General features: G+C 41.4%; 1 protein-coding gene across 1 annotated transcript in view; it reads right to left on the reverse strand.

The window, feature by feature from the left end:
• Positions 1 to 15,209: 15,209 nt before the first annotated feature.
• Dsg4 (desmoglein 4) overlaps positions 15,210 to 17,462 on the reverse strand; it is a 34,405-nt gene continuing 32,152 nt past the window's right edge. The window contains exon 16 of the mRNA XM_052155314.1: positions 15,210 to 15,980. Within this exon, the coding sequence (XP_052011274.1) occupies positions 15,210 to 15,980 (771 nt within the window). The remainder of the gene's footprint in view (positions 15,981 to 17,462) is intronic.

A 17,462-nucleotide genomic window follows, 5' to 3' on the forward strand; every position in this document is an offset into this window, starting at 1 on the left:
AATGAAAGCCTAAAACATAACATTAGGCCTCACACTTGTCCACAGATCCAGCCTGCTACGTCTCCGCAGAACACACCCTCTGGACTCCCATCAGAAACCATGAAGGGAGAAGCAGGGGGTCTCAACCTGTGGGCCACAACCCTTTTTGGTAAAGTTTCTTGGATTTAAAGGTGATCTTTATGGGGTGAAATTCTTAGCAGTGATGGATGTGATCTGATGTGATTGTGTTGGTCTTATCTACTATCCCATGTTCACACTGCTTGTCCTCATCCTTAATCTGAAACACTTGGAGATTCTGCACAGTCTGTAGTACATCATGTTGAGACCTGACTGTCAGAGCACGTGGATGCCGTGTCTGATCCTGTTCTAACTGATGCCTTATCTTTTCTATTTCCTCCCTGAGGACACATGAATTCCTTGTCTCATCTGCTCCAAAGCATCAGCAGGAGAAAAGCAGCTGTGACAGGGAGACAGAAAAGCTGCCATAAAATGTTTAATTTTACCCTTTAATAAAGAAGATGGAAGGCTTGGGTGTGTGAAGGAACACCCATCACTTTCATAACAATCACAGCCAACCTTGACGAACAAATATGGCAATCTGGTAAGATTTACGAGTGTTCTCTGATGGCTGTTAGCTATGTGCACCGATGGCTAATCACCAAGCCCTCTTCAGTAGTGACTCAGGGGTGCCACTGACTGAGGATCTAGCAGTACCAAGTCACACTTTGGTCTCTTTGTCTTTTCTCAGCACAGGAGACAGAATCCAGGGCCCCAGGCTCTGCAGCAACTATATCATGCATTAGAGTAAGTTTTGCATTGGCCAAAGCAGCCTGGGCAGCCTCAGGTTCGATGCAGGGTTGTCTATTCAACTAGTTCACCATAGTAAGAAATGCTGTAGGAAGGTTCCAGAATGATATGGTGTATATACTGAACTCACAGACTTGGTCTAGAACTGAAAAGAAAGCTGGGATTTCAGACTCAGCGGTGCCACAATCACAGCTCATTCCTGCCTGACTGTAAGCTGCTATGGGCAACATTCGGGCTGTCTTGTTATGCTCGGGCTGTAAGGTGAATGTGTTATAGATGATGCATGCCCTCTCTTTGGAAATTTAGCTCTGACAGAAATAATGTAAAGCACATAGGAACTCTGAATATGAAAGCCTAAATCATCATTATTATAATATGCAAGAGTTGGGGTAGCCTTATTGGCCACTCTGAGGAGGAATGAGCTCTTATTTACAAAAGAGGCTTAATGTAATAGGTAAGTAACAGCTTGTATACATAAATCCCAATTTAAAAGACACAGTGAGGTGCATATTACATGCAGTGACAAGGTTGCATTTTATAGGGACTACCTGTCTTCTGAAGGGGGAGGGCGCTGTGCTGGCATTGACTGAGAAGGCTGTCTTAAGCACTTAGACATTTCTAGATGCTGGAATATGATGTCCACTTTCTCCTTAAGTGTCTTAGCTTTCAATCATGGGCATACATTGTACAAGTAGAAGGATTAACAATTTGTCAGGGAGAAAAATAGCCCAAAGTCTCAACAATGTTTTCTCTTAACTTCTGTGGTGGTTTGAATGAGAATGGCCTCCTAGGCTCGTATATTTGGATACTTGGTCCTCAAAATTGTCAGTTTCAAAAGAAAATCTGGACAAATGGCTTAACTGTGGTGCCTATTAGCATAGCAAAGCACACGCCCCAGACTCCCTCGGCATCACACATTCCTGTGAGGAGTTCATGCTGCCATCTTGGATTTTCTCACCCTGTCCTCTTCCCTAAGCTTCTTCAGCTCACGGGCTTCCCTTTCCCCAGCCTCTCATTCCTATAGAACTTGTCCTTCTGGCCATGTGCTGCTCTCTTGCCTCCCCCTCCTCCCGTCCCTCTCTCTTTGTCCTCTCTTTTGTCTTCCTTTCTTCCTTTCTCCCTGCACCCTATGCTCTCATGGCCATACTCAACCTAGTACTTTCTCTTCCTGCTCTGGACTCTTCCAGATGCCTCTGGCTGCTCTCTCCTTTATATCTATAATTAAAACCTTCCCTTCAACCACACCTTGGAGCTTCACAATCTCACTTTACACAGGGAGGTGTGACCTGGAACTGTTGCTGTTTTCATCTTTCTCTGCCTGCTGCTAACAGACTAAGATATGAGCTCTTAGCAGTTCCATGCAATAGTGACGAAAACTGCATGATGTTGGTACAGTGACAAGCAGTAGATCAATGGAATAGAACTGAAGAGCCAGAAATGATCTCATATACCTATGGTCACTTGATCTTTGACAAAGGAGCTAAAACCATCCAGTAGAAAAAAGACAGCATTGTCATCAAATGGTGCTGGTTCAACTGGAAGTCAGCATGCAGAAGAATTCAAATTGATTCATCCTTATCTCCTTGTACGATGCTCAAGTCCAAGTAGATCAAGGACCTCCACATAATACCAGACACACTAAAAGTAATGTGAAAGAAAGTGGGAAAGACCCTCGAGTACATGGGCACTGGGGAAAACTTCCTGAACCAATAGCTTATGCTATAAGATTAAGAATTGACAAATGGGACCTCATAAAATTACAAAGTTTCTGTAAGGCAAAGGACACTGTCAATAGGACAAAATAGTAACCAACAAACTGGGAAAAGATCTTTACTAACCCTGCATCCAACAGAGGGCTAATATTTAATATATACAAAGAACTCAAGAAGTTAGACTCCAGAGAACCAAATAACCCTATTTGCTAAATAAAGCATTCTCAACTGAGGAATACTGAATGGCTGAGAATCTTCTAAAGAAATGTTCAACATCCTTAGTTACTAAGGAGATGCAAATCAAAACAACCCTGAGATTCCACCTTATACCAGTCAGAATGGCTAAGATCAAAAGCTCAGGTGATAGCAGATGCTGGCGAGGATGTGGAGAAAGAGGAACACTCCTCTGTTACTGGTGGGATTGCAAGCTGGTACAACCACTCTGGAAATCAGTTTGGCAATTCCTCAGGAAACTGGACATTGTACTACTGGAGGACCCAGCTATACCACTCTTGTTCATATACCCAGAGGATTCTCCAACATGTAATAAAGACACATGCTCCACTATGTTTGTAGCAGCCTTATTTATAATAGCCAGAAGCTGGAAAGAACCCAGATGTCCTTCAACAGAAGAATGGATATAGAAATGTGGTATATATAGACAATAGAGTACTATTCAGCTATTAAAAACTATGAATTCATGAAATTCATAGGCAAATGGATGGAACTAGAAAGTGTCATCCTGAGTGAGGTAACCCAATCACAAAAGAACACACATGATATGCCCTCACTGATAAGTGGATATTAGCCCAGAAGCTTTGAATACCCAAGATATAATTCACAGACCAAAGGAAGCTCAGAGTTTGATGACCTTGTTGGTCATCAAATGAAGCAGAGACCCTTGGTCCTGAGAAGGCTAGATGCCCCAGTATAGGGGAATGCCAGGACAGGGTAGAGGGAGTGGGTAGGTTGGTGAGTAGGGGGAGGGGGGATGGGATAGTGTGTTTTTGGAGGCGAAACCAGAAAAAGGGGATAATCTTTGAAATGTAAATAAATAAAATACCTAATAAAAAAAAAGAAATTGCACCATCAGGGCAAGACCTCATCCAGCTAATCTTGTAACCTGTAGAAAAAACTGGCCTAAGGAATTTTCTCCTCCTCCAAGTCAACAAGAAGCCAAGCCTGTTGCAAATGTGATTCAAAGGGTGTGGTGTCCACCACAAGTTGGTAGACAAACTTGACAGTGTAATTTAAGTGGTTCTGGTTTTAAAGTTATTATGAAGTAGACAAGAGTAAAAGAGTAAAAGTAAAAGCAGGATCTCCCTCCTGATTAAGGGAAGCCACTGAGGCCAGGGTGTAGCAGGGGAACCCATTATGTGAAAGCATAAAAGTAAAGACTGGATTGTGTTGGAGACCCCTGGGATATAAGAGGTCCAGAGCTGTGGATATCTGCCAAGGAGAGCTGTACAAAAGGACCTGAAGCAGATCAAGGATGAGGAGTCTGCTGCATGGACAAAGCCAGAACTGCAGAGCTGTGTAATCCCACTGGCCTCAGACATGGGGCAACAGGAAGTGGAGTTTTCCCTGGTACGTTTCAGTCGTGCTTTGGTTTGGTCCATTATCCTATGCTCTTACCCTTTGTAATGATAAGGTATATTCTGTACCATTCTATGTTGGAAATATGTAATTTGCATTTGATTTTACAGGAGGTGGTCAAGGCAATTATCAGATTGCCTTGAGGGAGCACTCCTTCACTTCTGGTAGGAGTGCAAACTTGTATAGCCATTTTGAAAGTCAAGATGACAATTTCTTAGAAAACTGGAAATTGATTTAAGATAAAGCTATATCACTCTTGGGCATATACTCAAAGGATACTCTATTCTATCACAAGGATCCTTGCTTAACTATGCTCATAGCAGCACCCAAAGAATGGATAAATTATGAAAAAGGTGGTTCATTTTCACAGTGGACTCAGTCATAAAAATCAACAACAGCATGAAGTTTTCAGGTGAATGGATGGAGCTAAAAAAAAAGAAAAAAATCATCCTGAGTGAGGTAAACCAGATCCAGAAATATATGCATATTTTTCCTGCTTGCAGAGTGCTCTGGGCCTGGAGATTAGCGGAATCGTCATCAAAGAGAATAGCTAGACTTCATCCAGCAACTGATGGTAGTAGATGCAAAGTACCATACCAGGGATCCAGGTAGTCTTGCTGAGGAGGGTAAAGGAAGGGTCAGAGGAACCAGAGGGGTGGTCAGGGACAATATGAGAACATGAGAATATGGCCCACAGAATCACATGACCAGGACTTGGGGCTCCCAGAGATTGGGAAAGCCTATGGTGATCTGACCTAGGTCCTCTGCATATACGTGATAGCTGAGTAGCTTGGTGTGCTTGTAAGAATCATAACAGTGGGAGTGGGGGCTGTCCTTGACTCTTTGGTCGGCTTGTGGGACCTTTTCCTCCCACAGGACAGAGTTGACCAGTCTTGGTGTGTTGGTTTGTGACTGGTCTTATTGGAGCTTCTTATTTGGTATGTGGTTGTTGTCTGTTGTCCCTGGAAGCTCAGCTCTTTTCTGAGGGGAGGTGGAAGTAGGGGAAATACAGGGGAAAGGAAAGGTGGAAGAGACTGTGGAGAGAGAAGGGAGGGGAAACTGGAGTCGGAATGTAACACATGAGAGAAAATAATAATAATAATAATAATAATGGCAAAAGGTTATAGTTTAAACATTCTATGGCTACTTGGATTTTCAGCTCATAGCGTTGCCTATTTTTAAATCTTGGTTGTCCAGGAATGCATATTTTATATAGTCATTTTAATACAAAAAGGGAAGAGATTGAGTCTCAGAAGAGATGTTGGACTTGGGACTTTTACATGGTATTGAGACTGAAAGACCACAGGGACTTTTGAAGTTGGAGTAAATACATTTTGCATAATGATAAGACCACAAGACTGTGGGCACCAGTGTGGAAAACGGAGTGGAATGTGTTGGTTCGAATGTGATCAACCAGCACAGGCTCACATGTCTGAATACTTGTCTCCAGTTGGTTGACTTGCTTGGGAAGAATTTAGAAGGTGTGGCCTTGTCAAAGGAAGTGTGTTATTGGTGGTGGGCTTTGAAGTATTAAAAGACCTGTACCATTTCCAGTGTCTCTGTCTCTGCCTCCTACTGATGGATCAATGTGTGAGCTCTCAGCCATCCCTGGTACCATGCTTTTGCTCCACCATCGTGGACTCTAACCCTCTGAAACTGTAGTCCCAATCACATCCTTTCTTTCGCGGTTCTTTCAGTCATAGTGTTTTGTCACCGCAGTAGGAGAGGCAACTTCTATTTCTTCTTCTTGCAGAATTCATCATTACTATCCATCCATTTTCATTCATTCATTATATTAATTTTTGAGATAAAATTCTGGGCCTTGGTTTCTCTATTCTTCTCATTCAGCTCACAGACCTGCAGGGAGAGTCTTAGAGTGTGAGGGATTCCCTGGGCTCTGGAATTTTAGGCTGCAGTGCCATCTTTGGGACACAGGTGTCCTGACTTGATGCACAATTGTAACCTGGTGCTATGAATAGCAGTCATCAGCCAGTCAGTGATCCTGAGGGCTGGGTGCAGATAGAACCCCAGTAATTTCCTTTCTGCTTTTTTTTTTTAAATCAAAACTTCCTTGTTGGACTCATGTGCTTTGTGCTACAGCAGATAGCAGAAGGGATTTCAAACTTTCTGTTCTCCATTAAGTATTCTAGCAATTATTTTTATTTATCTTCAAATTTTTATTAGCATGCATAAATTATATAAGATAATACATCATGAAACATTTTAATACAATTCTTAATGTATCTTGATTGCATTCAGTTCCCCAATTATCCTCTACTGTCACCTGTTTCTTGCCATGCAGTCACCTTATTAGGTCACTTATATGGTTTAAAATAGGCAAATTACTTTGAGTTTGGCTGACTTTCCTTAATATGATGAAACCAAGCTGTATTCTTTTTTTTTTATTTCTGAATATGACATTACTTTGTTCTTCAAGACTAAATAATACCCGCTGAGTCTAAATAAAAGCTTTTCCTTATCTTCTCATCTGTTGCTGGGCACATAAGTTGATTCCATCCTAGAACCATTGTGGATACTGCTATAATAAACATGTGTGTGCCGGTATATCTGTTTTATGTTGGTTTTGACTCCTTCAGCTAAGGACGAAGAGTAGTATAGCTGGATCACGTGGTTGGTCTATTCTTACCTCTTTGGTGAATTTCTACACAGATGTTTATTGTGGCTACGTCAGATGTTTACCAAGGGTGTGGAAGGATTCTTTCCCAGCATTTTTTTTCAGCAGCTATAATTTCAGATTAATACAGTTTTTTATTTTTTATTTTTTTTTAAAGACAATGTCTCATGTAGAAGGGCCTCAAATTTACTCTTTAGTCAAGGATGACTTTGAATTTCTGACCACCTTGCTTCCACCTTCTGAATAGCAGTTACAGGTGTGCAACTGGTTTCATGCAGTGCTGGATATTGAACCCAGGGCTGCTTTTGAGCATGCTAAGCGAACACTCTATCAACCCAGCTGCATCCCAAGCCTTCCTTGTGGTCTAACCCCATCATGTATTCATCAGTCTTAGCAACCACTTCTGCTTCAGAGGACCTGTCTCGTCTGTATCTGAACCTTTCCAGCTTCTCCATCTTTCTCCTGCTGTGTTTATTGTCGAGTGCCTTTTCTGTTCTTCCTTTGGCTGTTTGTTGTTCATCCCCATTACAACTTGAATCTAAAAGTACCCCTGAAAGCTCTTGTGTTAAAGGCTTAGTTTCTACTCTGGACTCTTGAAAACTGGTTACTGAGGTTATAACGTATCAGTGTACTTATCCATGATGGATGCGTAGCTGAACGGACATTAGTGGAGCCCACTGGAGTAAGCCTTTCTCTAGGATATGCCCCTGAAGAACATGTCCTGTATATAGACTCTTCTGCTTCTCTGACCACTGTGACTGAGCTGAGTGACTCTGGTGTGCTCAACAATAAGGTCTTCTTTACCACAAAGTCACGTGACTATGAGTCAAAGCCAATCTTTTCTTCTTTTAAGTTGCTTGTGACAGGTGTTATGTTGCTATGCTGAAAAACTGACTAACACACTTTCAACTAGCGTCAAAGGTCTTTGTGTCTTTTTCAGGTACACTTAGCTGGATACGACTGGATTCAAATTCTTTATTTCCTCCTGAATCTGACAGTGAGAGCCTGCCTGATGTCTACCCCAATTTATTTTTCTATCTTTAGCGATTTGTTCACAGACAAATAAGGAAAATATAAACAAACAAAAGGTAATTCCAACCAAACACCACAGAAACCATATGATTATGGGATTTCTTATTGTCACAGTGCCTTCATATAGCATTTTTATTTTTCTTAATCTAAAATAGAAATTCTATTTTTCTAATCCACAAAAAGAAAATTATGAGATTTAATGAGGAAAAACTCTGAGAACCAGTTAGCATAGTATGAGACACATGATAGCAAATTCTTGGTTTTGTTACTCTTTGCTTTTTATAATTTAACTTCCACCTAGTTTCTATCTTTCTCACGCCTGGTGGCTCACACCTCACTGATACCAAAGTCCCCACCCAGGCAGTACGTTCCCCTTAAACTCATAATGAAGTTGTCCTAGTCAATATGTATTTGATGCCTGCCCTGCGGCCTTTGTCCTAACACTCACAATGACTCACCACAGACACACACTGCTTCCCAGTCAAACACACACTCAGCATCTCTCTCACCTAGAAATCAGTCACCTGGCTACTCACAGGGAAGCCCAGCCTATAGATTTCTAACCAAACTATATATATATATTTTTTTTAAAAAAACTTTTTATTTTAAAAATATCTAGTTTTAAATTTTTGTGTATGCATGAGTGTCTGTGTGTGGGCATATGCACATGAGTTCATTGTCTATGAAGACTAGAAGAGATCCTCAGATCCCCTGGAGCCGAGGTTGCAGGCTAGCTGCTGGAGATGGGTCCTGGGCACTGGAACTGCCTTCTCTGGGAGGGCAACAGGCACTCTTAACCATTGTCCAGCCCACAGCAACCTTTCCAGATTCCTGGGTTTATGTCTTATGGCAATAGCAACATGTACAGATAGCCTTTGATGTTTCGTTCATTAGCTTCAGTCACGTAATTTGTTAGCATTTCCAAGTCACCTGTTATAATTTGGACATAAAATGTCCCCTGTGTGTTTGTTGTGCTTCAGATTCAGGAGAGAAAAAAAAAACACATGTCCCCTCATGTGTTTGAATAGCTGGTGCCTCGCTTGCAGAACTCTTTGGGGATGTTGTGGAAACTTCAGGAGGTACAATCTAGCAGGAAGTGGTTTTCTGGGATACAGGCAGAGGGGCTTGAGAGATACAGCCTGGCACCACTGTTTAGAATGATATAGTCTTTGGTTAAGTTTGTATACAAACACAATGAGTGTAGATCATATCTACTTTGCATCATTCTGCCAGCTCCTTCCAGTTTCCTCCTGACATCCTCCTCCCAATTTCACGTCTCCTCTTCCTCCTTCTTTTATAACCCATGGAACACATATATGCATGAGTGTAGGGGCCATGCACTGGAGCAACCTCCCAGGGGCGGCACCATTGAAGACAACTGGCTCCCTCCACTCCCTACAGCCATCACCTGCCAGAGCTCATCAATCAGGGTAGGGTCTGCTCTACCTTATTCATGATGCCCTGTTGAGTTGCTTGATCTGGAACAGATAATCGAATTTTAATGTGTTGGAGGAGTTCTGCATCTCTGACTTGCTTTTTTTTTTTTTTTTTTTTTTGCTCATATTTATTTCATTTAAACTCCTTATTTATTTATTTATTTATTTAAACTCCTTTAAAAAGAATTAGAAGTTATTCATAGCTCTATTTCAGTATTCTTTTGGCAAAAAAGTCAGTTTCTCCTGAAATGTTCTCAGCTTTGTGAGCTATGGTTTGCATCTTCTTGCTAAGGGTGACTCTGCTCTACTCTCGGGGAAGGTCACTCCATGGGGCACCCTCTAGAGGCAGCACTGGTGAACTGCAGCTGCTTGCTCTTAGGGTGAATTAGACTGCATGCTGTGTACTAGACAGACACACTGGAGATACAGAAGACCAGAGAAGTCTTGTCTCTGTTTTCTATGAGCACACAGGTAATATACATAGGAGAGGCAGTGTGTTCAGAAGAGCCAGCTAAGAAGAGGACAGGGGAATGGTGTTGACATAATTTACAATTAAAATGGCCGCCTATGCGATAATTTTGTAATTTCTATTTTGATTCAGATTTTAATTTTGTTTTTGTCTTTGGGTATATTTTGTAGTTCCGGCTCATACATCTTGTTAGGCAAAATTCTACATGTCATCCCCATATTTTATCATGTTTATGGAACCTCACTCAATTGACAATGAAGTTATTCTTAGTCTACTGCAGAAATAATAGTGGTAATTTTGTTTCATTTTCAACAGGGGATGTGAACAGAAGTACCTAACTGTAATTTCAATGTCTACAGCAATTTCTGATGTTTATTCAATTGGTTTGTTCTCTTGTACTGGGCATTCATAAGCAAAACAGTCATTCTTTTTTTTTTAAACAATGCTTAGAATAAATCATTTTATTTTATTTTTTTAAATATTTTTTTATTGAATATATTCTTCATTTGCATTTCAAATGCTAAAACCTTTCTCAGTTCCCCCTCCCTGAAAACCCCCAACCCCTCCCACCCCCTGCCTCCAAGTATATGCCCTTTCTCCTGCCCCACTCCCATCTACCCCACCCTCAATTTCCCTATGCTGGGGCATCTATTGAGCCTTCACAGGACCAAGGACCTCTCCTCCCACTAATGCCCGACAAGGCATTCCTCTGCCAAAGGGCTGGAACCATGTGTACCCCTTGGTTGATGGCTTAGCACCTGGGAGTCCTGGGGTGTCTGGGTGGCCAACATCATCGTTTTTCCCATGGGGCTGCAAACCCCTTCAGCTCCTCCAGTCTGCCCTCCAACTCCTCCATTGGGAACCCCATGCTCAGTCCAATGGTTGCCTGCTAGCATCTGCCTCTGTATCTGTAAGGCTCCAGCTAGGCCCTTCCTGAGACAACCACAACAGGCTCCTTTCGGTATGCATTTCTTGTCATCTATAGTAGTGTCAGGGTTTGGTGACTGTTTATAGGATGAATCCCCAGGCAGGGAAGTCTCTGGGTGGCCTTTTCTTCAATCTCTGCTCCATACTTTGTCTCCATAATTGCTCCTGTAAGTATTTTGTTCCCCTTTTCAGAGGAACCAAATCACCCACACTTCAGTCTTCCTTCTTCTTGAGCTTCCTGTGGTCCAAAACAGTGATTCTATTGATGTTGATTATTCAGAATTGAAAATGAACCCGTGAATGGAACATGTGAGGATAAAGAGAAGCACTGCCGACTGATACAACAGGAAAGATTGTCAGGATAAGCGCGTCTGCATTCATGCATGAAATGTTCCGCCCACCAAGAGTCAAATGAAGCACCTTCATTCTCAGCACATGTGCTTTTATTGGAGAAATATATGAAACGTCATCATATTTAGTACTATGCTGAAAATATTTAGTCCCAAAGAGATTTTTTAAAAATTGAATGGCTTAACCATTTTTTAAAAAGATTTTATTTATTTACTATACATATATGTAGCTGTCTTCAGACATCAGAAGAGGGCATCGGATCCCTTTACAGATAGTTGTTGAGCCACCATGTGATTGCTGGGAATTGAACTCAGGACTTCTGGAAGAGCAGTCAGTGCTGTTAACTGCTGAGCCATCTCTCCAGCCCCCCCCCCCCCCCCCCAAGAAAAATAATTGAAATAGCAATTTTTGAAATTTTTTTTTTTTTTTGGATTTGGTTTTTTCAAAACAGGGTTTCTCTGTATAGCCCTGGCTGTCCTGGAACTCACTTTGTAGACCAGGCTGGCCTCGAACTCAGAAATCTGCCTGTCTCTGCCTCCCAGAGTGCTGGGATTACAGGCGTGTACCACCACTGGCCGGCTTGAATAAATTTATAAACACTGTCATATCCTAAATTCTTTCTCTACACCCAAAGCTTTTCCAAGAGATTCTGTTTATTCATTAATATATGCTATTATGCTTACTTATCAAAATTTATTGCCTAGGGTTTCAGTTTTTCTAAAATCAGCCTTTAATGTAAATGTCATTTCAAGTTTACTTCCCAACCAAATAGTACAACTTTTGATTTTTCCCTTTTATTTGTCTGAGATCTTCAAAAATAAGCCAATTTCAGAAACTTGGGTTGTGTTTGATAGGACTTGACCACCTCAGCATGTTAAAAGGCTTCTTGCTGACTGCTAGTGCAGAAAGGGAAAGTGAAATGTGGTTGCTCTTGAATCCACGGACAGTGCCCACAGAGGAGGGACCCAGAGTGGCGTGAATTGCCTCTTTTGGAAGCACAGTGATAAATGGGAAAGAAGAAGACATTCACAGAGATGTTTCCTTCTCTTCTTAGGATTGGGTCTATTTTATTCTTCATTTCTCAAAACTCAGAGCTGAATGAAAAAAGGAATTAAAAAGGAGAACATCATTGCTTCTAGGTATGGTGGAGGGGAAAGTTTATTGTAGATAAAAGGGCATAGCCAGAGGAGGGACATCTGAGAGAGTTCAGACCGGACATAGCCAGAGGTGGGACATCTGAGAGTTCAGACAGGACATGATCGGCAGACCAAGCCAGAACACTTGAGGGGGTCGGGGAGCAGGAGACCAAGAGGCCAAAAGTGCAAAAGAAGTAAAAAGGACCAGCATTGTAAAAATTGGTGGATTGCATCCAACCTTTGGAAGGACAGCAGGGGAAAGGATCTGCTTTGATATGTTAAATAGACAGGCACCTCAGGGATTTGTCCCGGGTTTGAGACCTAACAAAAGTGTTTTAAGTTTTGACTGACTGGTGTTCTAGTGATTCACTGGCTCTTTACTGATCTCTAGAATCAGTGGCTCAGTGGTTCATAAACCGTAAGAGAGAAATGTCTATGTCAGGATATGTCTCAAAATTGGGTGCCTGAGAGCCACTGTGCGTTCAGCCAATGCCCAGGTATTGTTTATGAGATGACTTTGGAAGCATAACTGCTCGACTTTTCTATGGATCTCACCAAATTATAAAGAAGAGAAATGTAGCTGAATCTCTGATGGGAATAAGTAAACATGTCCATCACAGTATGTGATATTTGAAAACTGTTACAGAATAGTCTGGGTACACAATTACCTACTGATAGGCAAAGAGTCATGAAGTCAGCTTTTTAAGAGACTTCTTTTTCTGTTCTAATTCACAAACAGCACAGTTCACACAATACATGAGATTGGATTTTCTCCGTTCTTCTCAGGGCAACTTTCAGGAACTGGTTCTCTCCTTCCACCGCATGGGTTCTGGAGATCAGACGGCTCCTCAGGTTTTCTGGCAAGCACTTCCCCTCCTGAGCCATCCCACCAACCCTGACCAGAACACTGACCAGAGGGGTGGAACAAGGGTTCAAGGTTTTGGACCAAAACTCACATGCTATGGCTACTTTATCTCTCTATTTCTTTTCTATACAAAATCAAACCAAAGCCTGTGGCAGAGACCTCCAATGCAAAAGCTTTTAAATAAGGGAACAGCAAAAACAATAACAAACACACACACACACACAAAAAAAAAAACCCAAAACCAAAAATCAAAACAAAACAACAACAAAAAAAAAAACAAAACAAAAAACTCTCACTATTTCCTTCTAAAAGGAATCAGCCCTGAAAAGATATTTATTTCATTTACATTGTCTTTCCAGTCATATTACAGTTTGTACTGAATAGTTTACATATTTTACAGAATTACCTAGCTTCTGTTTCTCGAGCCTGAGGTATGCCTACTGAAAACAGGGAGTCGGTGTTGCTCTTTGCATTGCATTCGCTCGGTGTCACACGCAGGATCAGCAAGAGAAGCAAGCTCTGTAACGGCCTCCAGCTGCTCTCTCACTATTCTTGGACACATTCAGAGTCATACCTTCATGTCTTCTTTTTACATCTAGAAATGAGCGTGAAGCTTGAGGCGGGCATGGCTGTCCTCTTTCCTTCCATATCCATAAAGCTAAGACCAGTGCTCAAAACCTGGCAGTTTCCAAGTAAATATTGTTTAAAAATATAATAATTATATATGTGTATCTGGAAAACTTCTGGTGGCCAAGTGAAGCCTCCTTGACTCAGACCAAGGAGACTGATTAAACAATGTTATATTTTTTGACATAAGTAGCAAAAGTAATAAAAAATTCCTTGTAATAGGAAAAATACTAATACATCTTCCAAGATATGTTTCTTTTTGTGATTTTAAATTAATATAAATCAATAAAGTACAATTACATATATTTCTGGATATATGTATGCATTTATCCTTTTGAGTAAGGATTTTTAGTTAATAAACCTCTTTTTCCTTCTCTTCCCCTCTCCCTTTTTACATCCCTTTCTCTTGCTCTTTCTTCTTTCCTTCTTTCCTTTCTTCCTTCCTTCCTTCCTTTCTTTCTTTCTCTCCTTCTTTCCTTCCCTCCCTCCCCCCACCTCTCTCTCTCTCTCTCTCTCTCTCTCTCTCCTAGATTTGTTTTATGTGTCTGAGTGTTTTTTTTTTATGATTTATTTATTTATTGTATGTAAGTACTCTGTCGCTGTCTTCAGACACTCCAGAACTGGGCATCAGATCCCTGGTTGTGAGCCACCATGTGGTTGCTGGGATTTGAACTCAGAACCTCTGATGGAACAGTCAGTGCTCTTAACCACTAAGCCATCTCTCCAGCCCAGGTCTGAGTGTTTTGACTGCATGTATGTATGCATACTATGTTTATGCTTGGTGCCCAATGGGGCTGTAAGAGCTCATCAGATCCCCTAGAATTGGAGTTACAAATTGTTGTGAGCTACAGTGTGGACGCCAGGAAAGGAACCTGGGTCCTCTGCAGAAGCAGTAATTACTCTTGTCACTCAGCCGTCTCTATAGCCCCCAGCTCTTTCTCATATAAGGCATGCCTAGTGTTATAATAACAATTAATGTTGCGTGTTTTGAAAAACTCTTTGAAAACATAATTCCTATGAACCGACAAATGTGCCACCTTCCAGAAATTTGCATTTCATTTGTTTCAATTATTTTTTTCTGGCACTGGGGATTGAACCTAGGGCTTCAGGTATGCTGGCCAAATAGTACCATTGGGCTACACCTGAAGTCCTGAAGTAATTGATTATTCTTTTTTTTTTTTTTAAACAGGGTTTCATTATATAGCTTTAACCTGAATTTAAAAAAATGATCAAAATTTTTCTCTAAAGAAAAATATGGGTAGAAGATACAGATAAAAGTTCATTTGCAACTTTTGTGTGCTACATCTTTCCCAGGTTGTTGATTCAGGCTGGGGACTTGGCACCATAACTTGTGTGCTACTTGGTAGACAGCACCTAAATGGTACAAGACCTTTAATTTTACGGTGTATTTTTTGGCCCATTATTGAGAAACAGAAAAAATTAAAAAGAGGCTTATCTAAAGCATGAAGTCATATTTATCCTCCCAAAGGTGTCATCATAGAACCCCATTGAACTTAGAATGTGTGTATGTTTGCTGAGTGTTGACTACAGCACACCATATGTCTTTGATGGGATGTTGGTGGGCATTAGAAGAATACGGAGTCTCCACAGAAGACTTACTGTCGGGAGTAGTGTATGTTGCTGTATCTGGTTACTCGGTGCTGAGACGCCATTGGGGAGGTGGAGCCTGTGGTTTGGCTTATGTGAATGTCTGGGCTCATCATTTGTGTCACTTGAATTTCTGGCCCTACCAAAATACCACCACTCATCACTGGTCCTACACACGCATCGCTCATGTTACCGTTGCCCATGTCAGGCATGCCAGGGCTAGCAACCACTCTCTCGGCATAGTATACATTGTGTGTGTTGGCTATCTCGGCAGGCACACAAATGTTCCCTTGAACATCATAGACAGGTGCCATTACGGTTTCGGTCACAACTACGTTGGGCGGAAGCTGAGAGTCAAAAACAATCGTTGTGGGTTGTACACATGGGTCAGAAGTAGTGTAGGTCTCAGTCACTATGATGTCCCCGTGAATCATGGGTTCAGAGGCTGCTGCCATTTCTGCTTGGAATTCAGCCTCTGAGAGAGTCATTCCTGAAGATTCATTGACAAAGTAATTAGGCCCCAGCAGAGGGAGGTCAGTGGAGATGGGTATACAGGCCTGGTGTGAAGGGAATGGCTCAATCTCTGTGTCCAAGCAGATTTCAGCCAGAGTCCTGAACTTTGGATCTAAGGTCTCCATATAGCTTTCATCTAAGTCATCCACAATCCAACTGCAGCAGCCAATGGAGCCCACGGGTGACCCAGCTCCTTCGTGGTCATAAATGAGCAGGCAGTCATTGGCTGGTCGGCCTTCGTCTTCATCTGCATATGCATAGGCTTTCTAAGATGGGAGGAAAGACAGGAAATTAGAGGCTTCAGAGACTTCTGACCTAGAGATTTTTGTGGACTAAGTTAAGAAATAAAGTAATACTTTGTTGTATTACTAAATTATTGTGTTTTTAAATAGTGCTAATTGTGTGAGTTAATGGGGTATAGGAACATGTGTTTCCCCAATTTGAAAAGTAATAAATGATAACATATTTCCTTGTATTTTGAATCAGATAATATTCAATTCTTTTGGGTTTATGATTTTTTGATTCTGAGATCACTTAGAAATAAAGTGTGTTTAGTTATGTTCAAAATATTTATTTAAAAACTTTTTTTACACTTATGCATTTATTTACTTGTGTGCATGTGTGCGGTTAGGTGTGCACTGTAGACCTCATATGGAGGTCAGTGACAACTTTCAGGTTGGTTTTTCCTACTAATGAGCAGATCCTTGAACTCAGGTTGTTGGACTTGACATAAAGCTAAACATGCTGGGTCATCTGGTTAGTCTCCAAATATTTCTGTAATGAGATACATTAGACCAGTTTCATACGTAAAACTGAAAATTCTCTGACAGTCAAGAGACTTTCCTCAGAATGTCCTTGAAGATCTGTGTGGCTTTAGCTATTCAAAGATGATGGCAGAAATAAGTGTAAACATGGAAAGATCTGAAAGACGAGTCCCTGTGATGTTTTACAAATTACTATTATGGAGACAGTCTCACTGTGGAGCAGGCTTCAAACTCACACTCCTCCTGTCTCAAGCTTCCAAAGGTGGGATTATAGGCTTGTACATGCCTTGCTTCAAATTCTTTTTCAAAATTGACTTTAAAGACTAAACTCTTAGCAGGAGCCCAGAGTGGGCTCACCCAGACAGAGAAGAGCAGAAAGTGGATATCTTTGCTTAGACCAGGGCTGGAAGCAGAGACCTGCCAGCTCTCCCTTCCTGTCTTGGCCCATGAAGGGTTCCACACATTTTTTTCCAACCTCAACCTCAACATATTTTCTCTTTAAAAATTTATTTTTATTGTTAGATAATTTCATATATGCATGTAATGTGCTTTGATCAACTAGCCCTCATTCCCTCCTCCCCAGTCCTCCTCTTTTCCCTCCTCCCCAATACCCCCTTCTTCCTCCTCTACCACTTTTCTCTCTCAGCTTCCTGTGTCTGCTCAGTGCTGCCTGCATGTGCAGGGCCGGAGGACCATCTGCTGGAGCAAACCGACTCCCTCCCATAGTGGCCATCAATTGCCAATACTCTTCAGCTAAGGGTGACATTTCACAACTCTCTGTCCCATCCATGACTTTGTTTTTTGGCTTGATGTTTTTTTTTTTTTTTTTTAACATATATGGAATTACAGATGTGTGTCACCATGCATGTCTTTCCACGGGATCTTAAGGGTTTGCAGGGTGTCACTTGATTATATCCTGACCTTTTTACATTATAAAATAACTAAAAGGAAGGGAGGAAAGGAGAGAGAGGGGGCGGAGGAAGG

The sequence above is a fragment of the Apodemus sylvaticus genome, chromosome 13, assembly GCF_947179515.1.
Source record: "Apodemus sylvaticus chromosome 13, mApoSyl1.1, whole genome shotgun sequence".
Classification (NCBI taxonomy): domain Eukaryota; kingdom Metazoa; phylum Chordata; class Mammalia; order Rodentia; family Muridae; genus Apodemus; species Apodemus sylvaticus.